Source organism: Dunckerocampus dactyliophorus, chromosome 15 (genome assembly GCF_027744805.1).
Source record: "Dunckerocampus dactyliophorus isolate RoL2022-P2 chromosome 15, RoL_Ddac_1.1, whole genome shotgun sequence".
Classification (NCBI taxonomy): Eukaryota; Metazoa; Chordata; class Actinopteri; order Syngnathiformes; family Syngnathidae; genus Dunckerocampus; species Dunckerocampus dactyliophorus.
This window is the reverse complement of record NC_072833.1, coordinates 926,900-946,502: the sequence shown is the minus strand read 5'-3', so window position 1 is coordinate 946,502 and position 19,603 is coordinate 926,900. Positions and strand designations below refer to the sequence as shown.

Sequence of the window (19,603 nt, the reverse complement as noted above, 5' to 3'; positions counted from 1 at the left end):
CTTCTCAAAACAATATGCGACCAAAAGAGTAGCTGTGGAACACACGTAAACAAGATGGCCGCAGCGCTCCATCACAGAAGAAGATGTGAGCGTCTTCATCACATACGCAAGAATAAAGAGGCGACAGGATGCAGGAATACGGGGGTGCTCACGGCACGACGTTTGTTTGAGTGAAGAGCTGCTTCCCGTATCGGTAATGAAATGCTGGCCAGCCATTGGATATTGGTATCGCTTTGCTGCTTTAGCAGGTATTATGCCATATCCTGGTTCCTGGAATCTCAGTTTCCCCACATTAGTGCCATTTTTTTTTTTTTGCTCAGAGACACAAACATTGAGCTTTGTCTCTAGCAGCAAAATGATGTAAAATGGCAGACATGCAATCGGGCATCGTTACAACAGCTTTGCTGATATTGATCTCAAGCACTTACATGGTGAGCCTTGCACAAGTGAATTTGAGGCTTAGTTTGTTTTATCTTTAGCACAAAAGCACAGAAAGACAAACACAAAACACAAAAACTTTTAGTGAGTGTTTTCAAAACAATTTGCAACTTCTTCACAGAACACGGCGATCAATATTCCTCCTTTTTCCTTCCAAATGTTTGCTATATTCTCATTTGCTTTTTCACATGAAATCTTGCCAGGCCCGACCGACCATGCTGTCACTTACAGAATTAAACACAGTGTGATGCGAGTGTGATGCGTGGACTTTATGGCGCCAGCCAACTTCACTAGCCAGCATTTGCTTGCCTTTTACATTTTCTCACTAAAAAGGTTCTCCTCTAATTTCTTGTGGACATGGTACGTTTTTGGCTTCTTTGTCCCACTACATTTGAAACACTTTCATAAGTACCCTAGAGAGGCTAACTAGTTAGCTTGCTATGTTATTGGCGACCGTCTGTTATGTCCCTGCAGTGATTCCATAGCCTGTGCAATGTAATGTAAAAGAATAATAGGGAGTGTAAAAGTGGCTACAGTGTTCCCAAACTTCATTGAGGTTCAAATTTTGCAGAGTTGCTGTTTCACAGATTTTTTTGTGCAATTTTAATGCCTTTTTTATTTTATTTTATTTTATTTTTTTATAGTGTATGAACGCTGGCCCTTTAAGAAGAATTGCATGGTCGGAAGTTGTGTTGTAGTTCTGTGCTTAAGCACAAGGTGGCAGTGTGTTTGTCTTCTGTCTGCACCACCAATTGTCTTCTGCACCCTGCAGACCATTGTGAATCACTAGCAAACTAGCTAACCATGTGAGCAGCTTGCTAACCGCCAATAAACAATGGAAGAAACAGAAGAAGCTAACCGTGTGACAGAATGCCATATGGTTGCAAGTTTTCTCCCCAACAAACGTCGACAAAACGTTCTGCATCCAAAAGGCGGAGGAAGCCATGCTGAAGGAAGACGTCACGCGGCTGTAGGGTGCCATTACGGAATGAATGAATCTTTGATTCGTGGAGGCTGACGAGGAGGAGGAAAATACGACGACAGGTACAATATGTTTTAACAAGGATACAAAAACACTACAGGACAGCGGAACGGCGCCAGGATGAAGAGGCACGGTCAGAGGAGTGAAATGCACGAGTCACTTCATTTCTTGTGTCCTAGTAGGTTGATCATTAAAATTTAAACAAAGGTTTGGACTTTGAGTGTTTAAACAAGAGAAATGTGAGAAAATGTTAATGCTTGAAAAAAGTGTATAAGGTGTATGGTGGGTTTTTTTATGGCCCTAAAACACACAGTATATAATAATCATTGTAAAAATATACATGTGGCTACTTCGCAGATTTAACTTATTGTGGTGGGGTCTGGAAGCATTTAACTCGACTGTATGCTATTTTCTACAAAAACATTTGGAAACAGTGACTGATTCCCAAGGTCGGTAAAGTTAGCGCGAGGTTCGTCTTTGTTGAGGATGAATATGACTTGTTAAGTAATTGTGAGATTTCCCAGTGGTGTTGTGATTGCATAGCTCCCACCTGTCACCAAGAAGAACATCTGGCTCAAAGTACAGCTGATTCATCTTGTGTGACCCCCAGAAGAGAAACAAGACGTACACTGATCCCAAGCGACACTGCAGCACACACGTACACAAACGCTGGTGACCATGCATGTGCTGCTCGGCACGGCGGACCCCTCCAGCGCTCATGTCAATCCTGCGTGTAGCATGTCAATCATCATGCCCGGTCTGGGAAGACATTTTGGGGGGGGGGGCGACCAGAAGCCGCCTACTGCTTATTTTAATCTTGGAGGTTGAAAACCAATGCTTCCAGTTGATTTGACGCCTCCGTGTTGCCAAAATAAAAGCGTCACTCATGCTTAATCATACAATGTCCAAAAACAACAACAATCGCGTACACATTGATTAGCCTCAATAAATGCGTCACTTTTGGCGCGGCTGCAGGTACTAATTTATATTTGCAGCCGCGCAATTAGCTCAGCGGGGAGTTCGCCTCGCTCTTTTTAATGTTGGCGAGTTATTAAATCTTGTTTGTGATGCGCTGTTGACAGGACGCAATTAGCCATGGTGAGGGGCGCACAAAGCTGCGATGGGGGTGCTTAAGATCTGATTTAATAACAGCATAATAAGGCTTCCTGTTTGAAGAGATGCATCAGTAGAGGTCAATGAAGGGCTTCTTTTGATCGAAATCAACTTTTTGCATATTCAAAAACGAAGACAAATGGCACCGAGCTGCACGCTTGCTGATGCAGTGAATCCTCGCATCCGAGTGATGGCTGCCTCATCTTTTTTGACAGACTGCTGCGCATCAAACCTTTCCCAAGTACCCTTCACCTGCCGTCGCCTCTCGCCTGAGTGGAAAAGCACGACGTGGAAGTTAAACAACCTTTGGCTCCATCCGGGGCCTTTATACTTCACGTCAGTTGTGCTTCTCTTCAGCACACCTGGCCGCCTTACATCCCCTCATGTCCTCTCGCTTACTTTACCTTTTCCTTTCATCAGCCTTGCTACGCTCTCTATAGCCCTTCCTGTGCAGCAGCCGTCCACCTCGGAATTTCCTTTCAACGTGCAGGAGAGGAAGAAGAAAGCCAGCGAGGTGATGTGGAAATTCCCTTCAACTCCACACGCCAACCTCCGGCCCTCTTTGAAGCTGCGGAGCCTCCAAACGGCGGCTTCATCTTACAGACGCTTTTGAGGTGCCTGGGGGGTGGGGGGCTTGGTGTTCAATGAGGGCAAAGAACAGAGAGAGGGGTGGCAAATCAGCTTCAAGTGTGAATCAACACTAATCACCAAGGCCTCGGTCACAACCCACCGTGGGTGTTTATAGACCGTATGTGTTTTGGAGAGGCCACGGCCGCCATGTTTTTCTGAAAACGTGGGGAGGGAGTGGCAGGGGCAAGGAGGGAGTACGTCAATGCAGGTCACTCTCACAGTTGCGTAAAGTATGGGGCCCACATGCCTGGCCGTGAGCGGTTGCGTGCATCATACGTTGCTCACGTGGTAACTGAGTTGTACGTGAGTTTTTCCAACCTTCTGAGGTTTTCCAGATGTCCTGCTGTGCTGCCTCAAGATGCCGCCCATTCTACTGCAGACACGCCGGGTTCTTCAAGTGGCAGCGCACCTCCGGCAGCACCTTGGACTCTTTTTCGCTCCTCCTCTCATCTTCTGTGGTCCGCCTCTGCTGGGCCCCTCCGGCCGCATCCACGACCCTCTCAGCCGTGGATGCAGCCGACCCCCTCTTCGGTGTCATCGGCATCCCGGAGACGAAATGCCGGCACTCGTCCGTCAGCTTGGCGCCACTGCAGAAATCAGTGCACACAACGTGCAGAGCAGGCGCTCACTCGGCGCAGCCAAACTGGGGAAGTGGCGAGACTGAGTCAGCACGTCATCCATAGCCCAACGCAGCAAAAATTCCTGCTGCACTACAACTGCTACGTGGTGTCTGCGTGCTCCCGTACGGATCTCCACATTTTGCCTACGTTTTTGCAGGTAGACAGCACGCACTTCCAAGTTCGGTGGTTTGGGACCGCCGCCTAATAGAGCTCACTTTCACGTCCGTCTGTGGAGTCGCTACCACCACCAGCAGCTGGTTGTCTAATAGCCTCCCACAGCAACACTTGGCCCAATGAAAGAACACAGCAAATGGAAAGTATGACTAATGCAGGACCGTGAGAATTTCCTTTACTCACATTACATTCTTTCCTTTCAAAGTGTTTGTCAAATATTAAGAGAGGTGCCCTCTAGTCCTCCTCGTCATTTAATGCTCTTGACGTGTATTGATGTCCACAACAGAAAAGCTAAATATTGAGCCAAAACACAAAAAATGACTCCACTGACTCACCTCTGGTGTGAGCCTGGAGTTACTTCTCCAGAGAGAAGATAATAACATGGTTTGATGTGTGAGAGTGACGGTGCAGTGTGTTTTTACACTCCATTTTGCTGCAGTCTGCTTCTGGTGGTGGTCCTTCACTAGTAATTGGACGGAAACGGCAACATAGTCACTGCCACCGTAGAAAGTTCCGAATAGTTCCTCTTAAAGGAAAAGTACACTTTTTGGGGAAGTTTGCCCATCATCCATAATCCTTATGAGAGACATGAATACACGTCTCTCTTTTCTGTGCGTTTTAAAGATATAAAAACAGGTAAAAAAAGAAAAAGCAGCTAAGAATGCACATAATGGGACGCACTTATTCTGCCTATCAAGCCTTCTGAAAAAAAACCCCTCCATTTACATAAAGTGACCTGCATATTAACAAAGCTACAGCAATAATGCTTTTGTTATTAACTCTTTCAATCTAAGCCATTTTCACAAAAGACATCCCATCAAGTAAGTGGCCATTTTAGACGATTTTGACCGATTTCTCAAGGCCCACAGAATATTGTGTTGTATGGCTATATAAACATGGAACCTACTAAAACAAATATTTAGTAATCAGCAGTAGAACATAGGTAAGTTTCAGGAAAATCAGTTTCCGACTAAAAAAGGGAGAAAAGCAGCCTTTTGTGCCTTCAGGCATGACGTTCACTTTGACACAAATATTTGTTGCTTTTGTGACAGCTCGGAGATCTAAACAACTATACCAACATAAACAACACAAAAAGGGCTTGTTTTACAGCAAAAATAATTTATTTACAAACATAAAACCATCAACTATTTACAATTTTCACATTTGGAACTGAACTGTGTTTGTGCACATGTGAGCGTGTGTGCATGTGCATGCATTAAAATGTCCCCACAATGCGTAGGTTTCTGCACGCTACACTGCTCCACGCTCTCAAGTCCTCCTTGCTGTTGAGCGCTTCAACACATGGAAAAGATCCATGACGAGCTCTTATGGAATGCATTCTGCCTCACGTACCAATACGTCTTTGAGAGCAAGTGTTCGGCTTTAAAAAAAAACCCCGTATACAATACATCTTTGCTACAGAATGAGTTAACATTGTTACGGCCAAGTACTACGTTAGTGGTGTAGTGACACCTCGTCACGCCCCACCGGCTAGCGGCTCACAACACGTCGGGCCACTAGCAAAAGGTAACGCTACATATTGGAGCTGCGCCACTGCTGCTGTGTTGTTTGTGATTACTATTGTGGAAACCCAAGAAGTGTCTGGCCATGAGGTGGTTGGCGTTTCCTGTGCAAATAGCATATTTATGCTCCGCCAGTCTGTCTTGTAGTCCTCTTTGCGTCATTCCAATGTAGAATACTTTGCAAATGTGGCATTCCAGTCTATAAATAACAAATGTAGTCTGGCAATTGACAAAATGGTTCATTTTAAGTTCCTTTTGTGAATGATTGTCCAAATATGTCTTTGTTTGCCATATGCTCATGCAATGATTACACTTATTACATACTGTATATATGAGCCAACTGGTCTAGATCTTAGCCATGTCTGTTTGGAAGCTGGCAGTTGGCCAAGTTGGCATAACAGTGTTAACTCTTTCAATACTAAAGACGTATTTGTACGTTTCTATAATCCCAACGCACAGTCCCAGCAACATATTTACTCATCTTTTATGTTTCCTTGTGCGAGAGGCAAAAAGAGGTGATGATGCAACTCTGCACTAATGCATTAACATTCCCGAGCACTTTAGAGCCATAAAAACGGCCACAAGGTGGCAGAGGTGCATTTGGTAAGAGCTTGGCATGCATCATTCAATGGAAGAATCAGATGTGACAGGAAGGAGGAAATGAGAGAGCGTGGAGGAGTGCAGCGTGCAGATGGATAAATACTTGACCACTACATTACATTACATTACATTACATTACAAGAGAAAGGTTACGCATTGCAGGAAAATGTTAACATGCACTCGCGCACACACACACAGTTCAGTTCCAAATGTGAACATTGTAAATAGTTCATGGCGCTATATTTGTAAATAAATGGTTATTTTGATGTAAAACAACTTCTTTTTTGCGTCGTTTCTGTTGGTATAGTTGTTCAGATATGTCAGTGATCACAAAAGCATCAAATATTTGTCAAAGTGAAAGCTATGCTTGAAATGTATCTTAGTAATGGTTAAATTGGCTGGACAAACATACAAGTCACACCTAAGTACAGGAGGAGTAGGAAGAAGCAAAGCTTATTCAATCCTCACCTCCTGTGTTCCAAATGCAGTCTTTCAAAGTAATAAGGCAGTAAAGCAATGTGGTGCACTCACGGTCAAGGTATATACTTACTGCAAAGGCATATAGCATATATATATATATATATATATATAGCCCACATATAACCCAATTAATGGTAAGAAAAATAGATAGTTACTGATCAAAGGGTTAATAGTTGACCCAAACAGTTTGATAATGATATTTTCCTGAAACTTACCTATGTTCTACTGCTGATTAGAGGAAAAAGGCAGCAACTAACTTTTTCTTTTCCCTGATGAAAGACAAGAGTCTAGTTTCTTTTTTATATAGCCATACAACACAATATCCTGTGTGCATTGAAAAATCTGTCAAAATCGTCTAAAATGGCCTCTGAAGGGGTTGTGTTTTGAAAAATAGCTGTGATTGAATGAGTTATTAATAATAATAATAATAATAATAATAATAATAATAATAATAATAATAATAATGATAATAATAATGTCATGGTAGCTTGGTTAATATCCAGGTCACATTATGTAGTATTATTCTTATTATTATGACGTAAATGGGGGATTGGATGTTTTTCAGAAGGCTGTATAGGCAGAGTAGTTGCATCCCATTACGTGCATTCTTAGCAGTCTCTTTATCTATTCTTATATCTTTAGAACACACAGAAAAGAGAAGGACGTGTGTTCCAGTCTCACATAAGCACTGTGGATGATGGGCAAAACAAAACAAAAAAAAAGTGCACTTTTCAGTGAAGAAAAAAGCCTGTCTATTGATGTTGGAATATTAGTTGCCACCTGGTGGCTGGTTTAAAAGGTATGAAAAGAGTGAGGACAGCAGGAGGTCATTTGTGTCACTCAGGGCTAATCTTGTCTTATGTGTTTATTAAAGACGATACCTGAAAGAATTCAACTTTTTCCGGGGGCGAACTTAATCAAGCGACTTTCATTTTGGCTAATAACCTTTGCTTTAACACAAAATATGAAGCAAACGTAGCAGTGTGAGAGTGCGTGTGCGTGTGAAGCAGTCTTATTAGGAGGAGATGTCAAATGATGCTTAATGCACATTCCGTATTGGCGAGGGTCTTGCCATTTCATCTTGTAGCACAAAATGTAATTAAAAAACTATCAGTGGATAGCAAAGACAATCAGAGGCAAATTACAAAAGTAATTAATACAGTCACGACACAGCCATGCGTAATTAGGCCGGATGGCAATGTTTGTCTGGTTCAAGTGGAAATGAGACGGACTGAAATGAAACGTTTATTGCAACAACAATAAAAGCATCATCATCATCATCATCATCATCATCATCATCATCAGGGGCGATTGAAAGAAGGAAAGAAAAAAAATGTCGGCGGTGGGCTAACAATCTGAAATGACGTGAAAATAACCGCCGGCTGCCAAAAATACAGCTGCCCTGTTTTCATTGCGACTGCAAAGTGTCAACACATCACAGGGGCGGACATACAGTCCTGACTGGACGCGCTATCGGTCTATATTTCACGCTATCGATATCGTCACTGAAAGGCTGCAGACTAGACGTGTCTGTTTCACCTGCAAGACTGGTAAAGGTCAAAAGATGGCGTGTTACACTCTCACTAACTTAATTGGCTACATGTGAAATGACCTTTTTCTATCCTTACCTTTATTCTATAAAACATCAGGTTATAAGGCAGCACTAGCAGTACAAATGGACCCCCCCTTAACTCACCGGCAAGCAGGAAGGTGATGAGGCAGGTCTCTTTGGGCATGTAGAGCTTGAGGCGGGAGCCGCTGAAGACGTACTCGACGATGGCTTCCGAGCGGCCGGCCCTCTGCAGGAAGGGCAGGAACTGCTTGGCTTTCTGCGTCTCCTGACGGACGCAAAAGACAGATGGTGTTAGACGGCTATACAGTTGACACAGCTTGCGCATTGTCATTTTATTATATATCTTCCGGGAATCATTCCAGGGGAGATTTTATTATTTATTTTTTTATCACAGAGATCACAGTCAGTCACATCAAAAAGCAGCCAAAAGAGCCAAGCTAGCTGGCGGCAACGGGGATGTGCAGGCTCGGTCCCAGCCCCAGACATCTTTAAATCTTAGTCTGGCCTAATGAAGTCGACTTCTCGGTGACACGTCTGGAAGCTCTTGCAATCCAAAGTAATCACCCACAACCGCTGCCACCGTCAGCCATCCCAGTCCTGCCTCTATCTACGTCTGCAAGAGTGACTCACTGGCCAAAATTACACGCAGGGGGAGGAAAGATCGTAAAAAAAAAATAAATAAATAAATAAAAATGACATGTGTGTCTACTCCAGGCCATAAGCATGTAGGTACAACACACCAGTGAGTCACAGCCCCGTGGACTCTTGCTTTTTGTGTGTGTGCGTGTGTGCGTGTGTGCACGGAGTTCAAGCAAGGAAAGTCCAAACCAACAAAATCAACAAGATTGTGTTTCATGTTGAGCGGAGGCCAGATGAATGCTAATATGTCTTGGTAGCATTACTACACAGCCTATTTGCATAGCCCAGTGCACGTGGTACACCCAAATACTGACCCTCCCACTTTTTGGCGCCCTTTTGCGCAATCACAGCAGACACTGCAGTCTGTGAATTCAAAATAAAGCCGTCAAAAGTTGTACAGGGTATCGAAATAAGTCATCATTACCCTTGAGTCCGGGTGTCACAAGATCTTGCGAGATCAAAACGTGACAAGATTTCTCATTGCGAAGAAAACTGTCTCGCGGTCACTTGGCGTTGGGTGATGATAAATGAATCACACAAGAAATGAAAATGAACTTGATCGTTTTGCCCGTAGACCTGTAGCTAAACATTTGTATTGTGGTAACACACTGACACTTGTAAAAACTAGAAAAGCTAGTATAGAGTTCTGTCTTCATTTTTTTGCGGGTGACGGACATGCAAAGGTGACAAATTTGAAGATGGACAAAATAGAGGGTCGAGCAATCATTAAGTATCTGCAAAATAATACAGGTTGGACCTCCAAAGGAAATCCATGAGGACATGGGTACAGACATTTGCTGAGGACTCCCCCTCCTGCAACTGTCAAAAAGCTGGGCTGCTGAGTTCAAGCGAGGCAGTGTTAGCACAGAAGATGACCCCCAGACAGGTCGTCCACAAACCCCAACCACATATGAAGAGCTGCCATTCAGCGTTTGGTCTGGGATGACAGACGTCTTACTGTCCAACAGAGAGCCAAGTCCATAGGCATCGCTTCTGGTTCCGTTTTAACTGACATCAAACGACCGCATGATGGGTCACAAGAATGTTGGCGCTAGAGCAGAAACGCAACATTTGCAGAACACTTCTGACTCGTTTCCAGGCTGATCCCGAGAACATCCATCACAGATGGAAGCATGGTGAAGCATGGTGAAACATGGTGAAACGGTGTAACATGGTGATGCATGGTGTAACATGGTGAAGCTTGGTGCAGCATGGTGAAGCATGGTGATGCATGGTGAAGCTTGGTGAAGCATGGTGATGCATGGTGAAGCTTGGTGAAGCATGGTGAAGCATGGTGAAGCATGGTGAAATGGTGTAACATGGTGAAGCTTGGTGAAGCATGGTGAAGCATGGTGATGCATGGTGAAGCATGGTGAAACATGGTGAAACATGGTGTAACATGGTGATGCATGGTGTTAACATGGTGAAGCTTGGTGAAACATGGTGAAGCTTGGTGAAGCATGGTGAAGCATTGTGAAACATGGTGAAGCATGGTGATGCATGGTGATGCATGGTGTAACATGGTGAAGCTTGGTGAAGCATGGTGAAACATGATGAAGCTTGGTGAAGCATGGTGAAACATGGTGTAACATGGTGAAACATGGTGATGCATGGTGAAACATGGTGTAACATAGTGTAACATGGTGATGCATGGTGAAGCATGGTGAAACATGGTGTAACATGGTGAAACATGGTGAAACATGGTGTAACATGGTGATGCATGGTGTAACATGATGAAGCTTGGTGAAGCATGGGTTCACCACTTCCAACCCGAGTTGAAACTTCAAAGCAAGCAGTGGAAGACTGGTGAAGCATGGTGAAACATGATGAAGCTTGGTGAAGCATGGTGAAACATGGTGTAACATGGTGAAACATGGTGATGCATGGTGAAACATGGTGTAACATAGTGTAACATGGTGATGCATGGTGAAACATGGTGAAACATGGTGTAACATGGTGAAACATGGTGAAACATGGTGTAACATGGTGATGCATGGTGAAACATGGTGAAACATGGTGTAACATGGTGATGCATGGTGTAACATGATGAAGCTTGGTGAAGCATGGTGAAGCATTGTGAAACATGGTGAAGCATTGTGAAACATGGTGAAGCATGGTGTAACATGGTGATGCATGGTGAAACATGGTGAAACATGGTGAAACATGGTGATGCATGGTGAAACATGGTGTAACATAGTGTAACATGGTGATGCATGGTGAAACATGGTGTAACATGGTGAAACATGGTGAAACATGGTGTAACATGGTGATGCATGGTGTAACATGATGAAGCTTGGTGAAGCATGGTGAAGCATTGTGAAACATGGTGAAGCATTGTGAAACATGGTGAAGCATGGTGATGCATGGTGTAGCTTGGTGAAGCATGGTGAAGCATGGTGAAACATGGTGAAGCATGGTGAAGCATTGTGAAACATGGTGAAGCATGGTGATGCATGGTGTAGCTTGGTGAAGCATGGTGAAACATGGTGAAACATGGTGAAACATGGTGATGCATGGTGAAACATGGTGTAACATAGTGTAACATGGTGAAACATGGTGTAACATGGTGATGCATGGTGTAACATGGTGAAGCATGGTGAAGCATGGGTTCACCACTTCCAACCCGAGTTGAAACTTCAAAGCAAGCAGTGGAAGACTGACTGGCCACCCCAAAGATGTTTCAGCAGACGGCGTCCATTGGCAAGGTCATGGCTTCCGTTCTGTTCTGTTCTGGGATTCAGAAGGTCTAATCGTGACAGTACTACGCTTCAGAACTAACACAGTTGAGGGAATCTATCAAGACGTAACGCAGAGGGAAGCAGAGGGCAGGTGTGCTCTTGCTTCAGGCCAACGCACCTGTTCACACTGCACAAGTTGCAGCAGTCGCTGCAGCAGCCATGACTACTCCACTGCTTCAATTACTAATCCAACCCCTAAACCTAACCTGTTTCCTGAACTAAAAGCACACCTACGTGGGGGCCATTTTGGAAACAATGAGGAGGTCGTGCGTGCTGTGGAGGAGTTTTTAGGGGATCAGGACGCCACCTTCTTCCATGAGGGGATAGCAGAGCGTCATCATCGTTGGACCAAGTGCATTCATGCCATAGAAAAATAATGAAAAACTGTCCCCTTCCTGCGAGTCCTTCAGAGTGAGGGTTAGAACTTTTTGAATGGCCCTCGTATGTGTGGCTTTCTGCTGATATATCAGGCATGACACCTAAGGGGTGGAGCTAGACACATCGCAGTCTAATAGAAACGGGCTAAAAAAATCACGAAAAGACAAATTCCTCTGGTCTTTTTTTTTGTCCTCCATTGTTGCTCACACTGCTTTGCAATGATGTCACACATCACGTAAGCGTTCCCGACCACACCGCCGTTGCTGTAAGTGTAGCCAAGAAGCTACAAGCTGCCTAAGCCACAAGAGGCCCCCGCCTGAACTCCACCCACTCCAAGCCCAAAGCAGCCGCTCGGAGTGGGAGACAAGAGATCCAAAGACTCTCCTGTTCACACCAACAGAGTGCGTGGGCGTGAGCGCAGTCTATCTTGGTTGAGGAGGTGAAGGAGGGATGGTGATGGTGGCGGTAGAAGAGATCATTATGCAACCTTTAAAAGGTACGAGGTGAGTCAAGTGCTTTATCCACTCTCCTCCCACCTCTGCTCATCTCCTACCTTTCATGTTCGCAAAGCATCCCTTCCTCTATTTGTGGACGCTTCCCACTCCGCGTACATAATCTCTCTCTCTCTCTCTCTCTCTCTCTCTCTCTCTCTCTCTCTCTCTCTCTCTCTCTCTGGGTGATGTTTAGGAGTGTGCACGTGTGCAGCTGTGTGTGTGTGTGTGGGCATGTGAAGACAAGACGCTATTTCGGTCCTTTTATTAGGATGCTCATTACACTGGCCTACTTGCGTCAACTGGCAGCCATCCTGGACAACATGTACCTTATTGGAAAGTGTCCAACGTCCCTGGAGACGTAAGCATGCTAGTATCTAACCTCCAGCAGGAGCTAACACTATATTGCTTTTGTCTTCCATCATTAAAGCTAATTCATTATTGAGGAGAAGCACCTGCAATTACTCCCAAGCCGATGCGGCACATAAAGCACGGTAAAGTCGGAAAGAGGATTAAGTATAACATAAACACCCCACCCCCGCGCCCCCCTTCCACCGACACTCCAAACACCCTGCTGCACAGTCAGCATTACATTACCTCTGCTGTATCATTCGCAGTAGCCTTTTGAATTATCAGCCTTTTATCAGCACATTTCAGAGTGGCCTTTTATTGTGGGCAGTCTAAGGCACACATGTGCACCAATCATGGTGTCTAATCAGCATGTTGATATGGCCCACCTGTGAGGTGGGATGGATGATCTCAGCAAAGGAGAAGTGCTCACTATCACACATTTAGACACATTTGTCAACAATATTTGAGAGAAAAGGTGATATTGTGGATGTGGAAAAAGTTTGACATCTTTGAGTTCATCTCATAAAAAATGGGAGCAAAAACGAAAGTGTTGCGTTTATATTTTTGTTGAGTGTAGGTAAGTATTGATTTCAGCCAGATGATGGGATCCTATGGAGCCCTGAGCTTCACTTTCGTCCACTTGCAATCGCTGTGATTTATGGCTGCATATTAATTTCATACCAAACTGAAAGGGAAAGTTTAACAAACATGATAAAGCAGTATACATACAACAAAACCCAAAATACATACAACCAGAGATAAAGCTTCATCTTCAGGGGAATCAAATATAAATGAAATCTTGAAGTTTAAACAATCTTCATGCACAACATAACCATCAAACTTACTTATTCACATTCAACTCACACACAGCAAAGATCAACTTCATGCTCTTTCTCCTTCCTTCTTTGTACTCTGTGCACTGTGTGGCGTTCAGGCGCACACGCAAGTGTTAGGCGCTAATGGTTTTTCATTTTTCCTCATGTACCCCCATGACAACTGGTGTACCCAACTTTGGGAACCTAGGTAACAGACCAGTCTACCTTTTAACAGCTATCATTATTAATGAATTAATTTCTGAAAAAACACGATATAGCACAGGAGCAGTAATCAAACTGCCATATTGCCAGGGCCGACTGTATAGTCAGAGGCACTTCAGCTTGCTTGAGGAAGCGGTACTTTCATTTGCAAGCGGCTTGACGACAAGCCGTCCAAAATGTGCAAATGAGACCGTGGCGATGGCGTCCAAGTGTAAACACGTGATGTTTGTTCAGGATGGCCCAAATAAACTAAACCCTGAAAAAAATCCAATACAACCCAGAGAAGGATAGCCGACAAACGAGCTGCTGATTCGTTTGTTCAAATGTCTGTGGAGAGCCCGCCCCGCCAGCACGGCGTACAAGAGAGCTCAAGTGACAGAGACAATGAGGCGCTAATGTTTCTAAAGTTCAATTTGGAGTCTTTCAGCGCCGCCTATTAAGTGGCTCATTAAAATGTAGAAGAGGGACGCCTCGTCGACACACGTAGACGCACAATGGCACTCTCATACCTCTTCAATTTTTCCATCAAAAAAAGTTGCAGGTTTTGCACAAGTTTTTAGGCTAATAAACTCTATGACGGCGTGCTCTTATCGAGGCGCTCTTGTGCGGCGGCAACATCTGTATCTGACACGCAATAACAATCCATTAGTGAGCTAGCATTTATTGTCCTTATCAGTGCACATTAGCTCGCCAACACTGTGTACTGGTGGATGCGTGCCACCCTCTCATCCAGTCTTGGCAGCTGTGGACAGCTGGAGTTAATAAGAGACTTTCAGGGCTTGCTGCTCGAGCTTTGTTAGCCAAATGAAGAACCTACCCCAGAGATGTCTGCCACTCTGTGGATGGGGACCTCCTTCTTGCTGTGCAGCCCTTTCCCATTCTTGATGGCCCTGGAGATGAAAGCAATGCATATTGATGTCAAGACAGGCTTGTAGAAAATGGCTGCGAGGGAATTTGGCTTCATTTCTATGTGACTTCCATTGGGAGATGAACTGCCCAACTAAAGCTTCAAATTTATTGAAAACTACATTTAAACACAAAACAGGACGCTCACCAGCTGAGCAAAAGTCAAGACCAATGCCTTAAAAAGGCTTTGTCTCTGAAGCACCTGACTTTTTAGTCCCACAACCCCCAGAATCTTTTATCAAATGTAAAACCCTCGTCTTACTGCACCCAACCTGGGCAGCAATACTGCACTTCAACAATCCTGTCAAAGGCCTGTCACGATCATCGATAAATCCATTAATGAACAATTAAATAACAGGTTGATAATGATGACTGCCTGTATAAAAGGACATGTGCATGTATGTGTGTGTTTCACCTCTCTGTGCCACACTGGCTGGATGACAAGAGGGTTGACTCTGCATCTGTGTGCATTGGTTCTATACTGGAATGAACACGGAGAGTGAGCCCTCATCTCATTCAGCCTCTTTGTGCAGGCTACTAGCTACGACCCTAGCAGCAGTTAGCTTCATGAGCCAGCATACTGTACGCTAACATTTCTAGGGTGAATGCCACAGCCCCAATGTGAGAATATTTCCATTTTAAACAGAGTGAACAAGGTGAGCACCACCAACCACGGACAGTTTTCTTGACTGCAAAAAAAAAAAAAATACCAGTGGAGGCGCTCGGGCAGCGGAGCCTTCGTCCCGATAATCAATGCTTACTGAGGCATTTGGTGGGCAAATACAAACAAAACACTGCAAAATGGTGCGCGCTCACAGACAGTGTCGCTGGCTACATTGGAAAAAACAAACGTACAGGACACTTCTGTATCAAGCTAATGTCTCACACAGGTACACCGTACGCTTGAGTGCCATCCGGTGGTTTAAATGTCAATTACACCTCATGACAATAATGATATTGATTATCGACGATAATTAGTAGCACAATTATCGACCAACAAAATTTGTTATCGTGACATGCCTCATATTGGATCATACAAGTGTACAGGCAACTATAGGGATGTTATTTTATGTCTAGAGGGCTCTAAAAACCTAAATATTCCATTCATAAATAAGGAATCCTACTTTCCAGAAATTCACGTTTGGGTCTGGACCCAATTAACTGTGATAAACGAGGGACTACTGAACTTGTCATTTTCCCCCGGTCTTAAGATTTTGTTCAGGAATGTGCCTTATTCTGCAATGCAATGATGTTTGAGAGTTTTGCAGATGAAGACGGCACAAAAAAACATGAAGAAGGCCACTTGGCTCGCAGCATGACTCTGCTGCCATGCAGTCGTATGCCATGTATAATGGCAGCGAGGGAGGAAGTTCCTTGAAGGCACTAAGAATACCACCATCACTAAATACAGAGCTCTCATCAACTCTAATAAGACCCCACCAGGGAGGGAAAGATTAAGCCAGAGCGAAAAGCCAAAAGAGGACAAAAGTGGAAACAAGCAAAGTGCGGGCGGGGGCCTGTAAAAGGAAGTTGCATCTGCTCTACCTATAGCCAGATCTTAATCTATGGCCCAGTAATAAAGCTCCAAGTAAATCTCTCCACTGCACCGCCATATAATGATATTCATAGCAGCGGCAGAAAGGAAGTCTGATTAAGCAGCCAGCGTTTGTGCACACATGTCATGAAAAAAAAAAAGCTGTCGCTTGGGGGGGAGAAAAAAAAAAAAAAGATTATGACGTGCCACATGACTAAAATAACATTCTGAAAGCCATTTTGAAAGAAAAAAAACAACAACAAAAAAAACACACACCCCTCGAGGCAATAGTCAATTCTAGTCAACATCCCCAAACTGTCAAGGTCAGGCATGCACGCACAACTTGTTTATGAAACATTAGCCACGTCCGTCACAATTCTCACCGCGCTTCTGCAGCGAGGAGCTCGTCGTAGTGGGAGGAGCGCTGGTCGTCGTCCTGTCGGTACCTGATGACTGTAGCCAAGCCTTTGCTGACCAGAGCCTCCGCTATGTTACTGGAGGGCACAAGACAAGCAGACGCACATGGAAGTACTTTCAGATGTTGTCATGTGTGCATTGTGGTGGTAAAACTGCATCATCATAAAAGGTGTGTTGACAGGACTTACCCTTCTGTCATTTCTTTTTTCTATGGTGCCGGCTACCATTAACAATGACCTCAATACCATTTTTTATGTACCAATTGCGATCGATTCATCAATCTAACAAGCAAGCGATGGGCTATGAGTTAAAAGTGGGTTGACAGGATTTCACCTCCTGTCATTTATTTTTCTATAGGCCACCATTAGTAATTAAAATTATGTTTTAGATACTGATTGATAACAATATGCATCTAACAAACCAATTGAACTACTGCATCTTGAGTTAGAAGTGGGTTGACAGGATTTCACCTGTCATTTATTTTTCAATAAACTACCATTAATAATTACACTAATGTTTAATGTACTGATTGATGATAACATATTTTCCTGTATTTGTCCATGTACTGCACAACGACTTACAGGTGTGTTGACAGGAGTTACTCACCTGTCGTTCTTTTTTTCTTTGGTGGATAATTGTGCAAGGCCGGCTACAATTGCAAATCATGTTTTAGATGTTTTATTTTGTTTAATTCACCCATCACACAATCACCTGTTCAAGTGATTGCTCTTTGAGTTAGAGGTGTTGACAGGACGCAATCTCCTGTCAATGCAGGCTACCGTTATCAAATGAACACATTGTTTTATTTACAGCCTGATACATACAACATACAACAGGACAGGCACACACACGCAACTTGTGTTTATGAAACTTGATAAGTATGTTAAATGTAATTTTTTTCCCCATCTAACAAACAATTCAAACATCACCGTGAGTTACAGGTGCGTTGACAGGACTTCACCTCCTGCCATTCATTCTTGTGAAGTACAAACCATTACAAATTGATGATGTATGTACTGATTGAAATCCATGCCTTTTATTTCTCCTTCTAAAATGCAAACTATTGCGCCATGAATTAGAGATGTGTTGACAGGAGTTACTCCCCTGTTCTTTTTTCCCCTGTAGTCGCTAAGCCATGTTTTACAACCTGATTGATATGATGTATTTTATTTCTCCCACTAAAAAGCAAACTATTCAGCTGCTATTGAGAGAATGATGTCTTCTTTCTGGCTTTGATTAAACTGAACCCTCTGAGCACATAGATATCGTTAATGGAATCGTTGACATTGCGGAATTAAATACCAAACAGATAATCTGGCAAAACTGTGTTTGAAGACAGAGTAATTGCTCCCCGTGAAAATGTTAAATTACCCTGAAAAGTTACTTTGCGATTTAAGGATTGCACACAATATCCTCCCGCATGACAGTCAGGATAACAAAGCTCTCAATTGTAAGGGTGAGAGAAGCCTGGACGAGGTCACTTACATGCCACCAATGGTGACGGTAGCACAGGTGCGTTCCGAGAAGGCGGGGGTGCTTTCACTGGGACCGCTGGCCGCTCTGATGTAGTCCACCGTCACATTGACCTAAAACAAGCACGCATAAAACATGAATGAAACACACTCGGGCAAAAACTAAAGTAGAGTAACTGCAAGTTCTAAATAATAATCATAATTGCTGTTGTTCTGGGCTTTGTCTGGTTGCTTCTCAAGGTCACCCCAGTCACTGTGCATCATGTCAGGCATGAGTGCAGAACTCCCAAGAGGATGATTGCGGGTGTATGTGTATGTGTGCACCAGATAGAACCCACATGACTCTGGAGAACAACGCAAATCCACCCTGGAGACACACGTTTGTCACATGACTGTGTGTGTTTGTATGTACCAGCAGGGAAATGTTGCTGTAGGGTACAACTTTACAGCTCACTCATTTAAGAGCCTACAGCAGGGGGCCTCAACATGCTACTTTGATAACGCCTGCCACTGAACATGCACAACCTTCGGAGGATTAAGACTAGTCTCATTTTAGGCTGTGCAGCCATTCTGGTCATTGTAGTGCACACAGGAAATAAGACAGATCCATAAGACCATCCATTGTGTGTGCAGTCACTCCGCCCATGTGACTTTTTATTTATTTATTTATTTTTTTGGGGGGGGAGGGGGGGGGCGCAAGCAGAAAATTATAGGACGCACCGAAATCCACTTGCAAAGTAAATATTCACGTGAAAACATGATTTCTGTCTATGAAAAAAAAACGGGTCTTGAAAGAGTGGTGTCATTGTATATTCGAGGTCTACAAGTTCTACAAGCAAACCAATCCTTGTTTTGCAACATCACAGGTATTTCACCAATATTGGCTTTTTTACATTTTATACCAGGTATTTTTCCATTTATAATGAAAACATTAACAGGATCTTTAAAAATACGGGTTGTCTTATATTTGGGTGGGTACGGTCAATTTACTTTCTTTGCAAAATATTTGAGGATGCAGCTGAAAACAGATATGTTTTTGTTCATTTGCATGCTTTCTTTTTCAATGCAGAATTTATCAAACCTAATTTTATTTAAAGAAATGTCTGTCCAGGCCACACGGTGGCCTCGTGTTTAGCCTGTTGGCCACACAGTCAGGATATCGGGAAGAATCTCTGTGTGGAGTGCGTGCCTATCGTAGGTACCATAGGTATGAATGTGTGTGAATGCTTGTTTGTCTATATGTGCCCTGCGTCCAGGGCATAGCACTCCTCTCGCCCAAAGTCAGCTGGGATAGGCTCCAGCATAGCCGCCACCCGGGTGAGGATAATAGAAAATGGATGGATGGAAATGTCCTTCCAGTTCATATTGTCCAATGTGGATGGAATTGTCTCCATTTTTAATGCCATTTGGTGTCAAAGCAACATGTGGAACTGAATTGCACGCTATATACATGACATAACTTTTCCTTAAGCTATTCATTTGTCGATGTGACAAAAAGGTGTGTGAT

General features: G+C 43.7%; 1 protein-coding gene across 1 annotated transcript in view; it reads right to left on the bottom strand.

The window, feature by feature from the left end:
* snd1 (staphylococcal nuclease and tudor domain containing 1) overlaps positions 1-19,603 on the bottom strand; it is a 160,447-nt gene that overhangs the window by 105,956 nt on the left and 34,888 nt on the right. Inside the window, exons 12-15 of the mRNA XM_054800418.1 lie at positions 18,110-18,210; positions 16,591-16,701; positions 14,585-14,657; positions 8,257-8,398 (exon numbers count right to left, since the gene is read on the bottom strand). Coding sequence (XP_054656393.1) covers positions 8,257-8,398; positions 14,585-14,657; positions 16,591-16,701; positions 18,110-18,210 — 427 coding nt within the window. The remainder of the gene's footprint in view (positions 1-8,256; positions 8,399-14,584; positions 14,658-16,590; positions 16,702-18,109; positions 18,211-19,603) is intronic.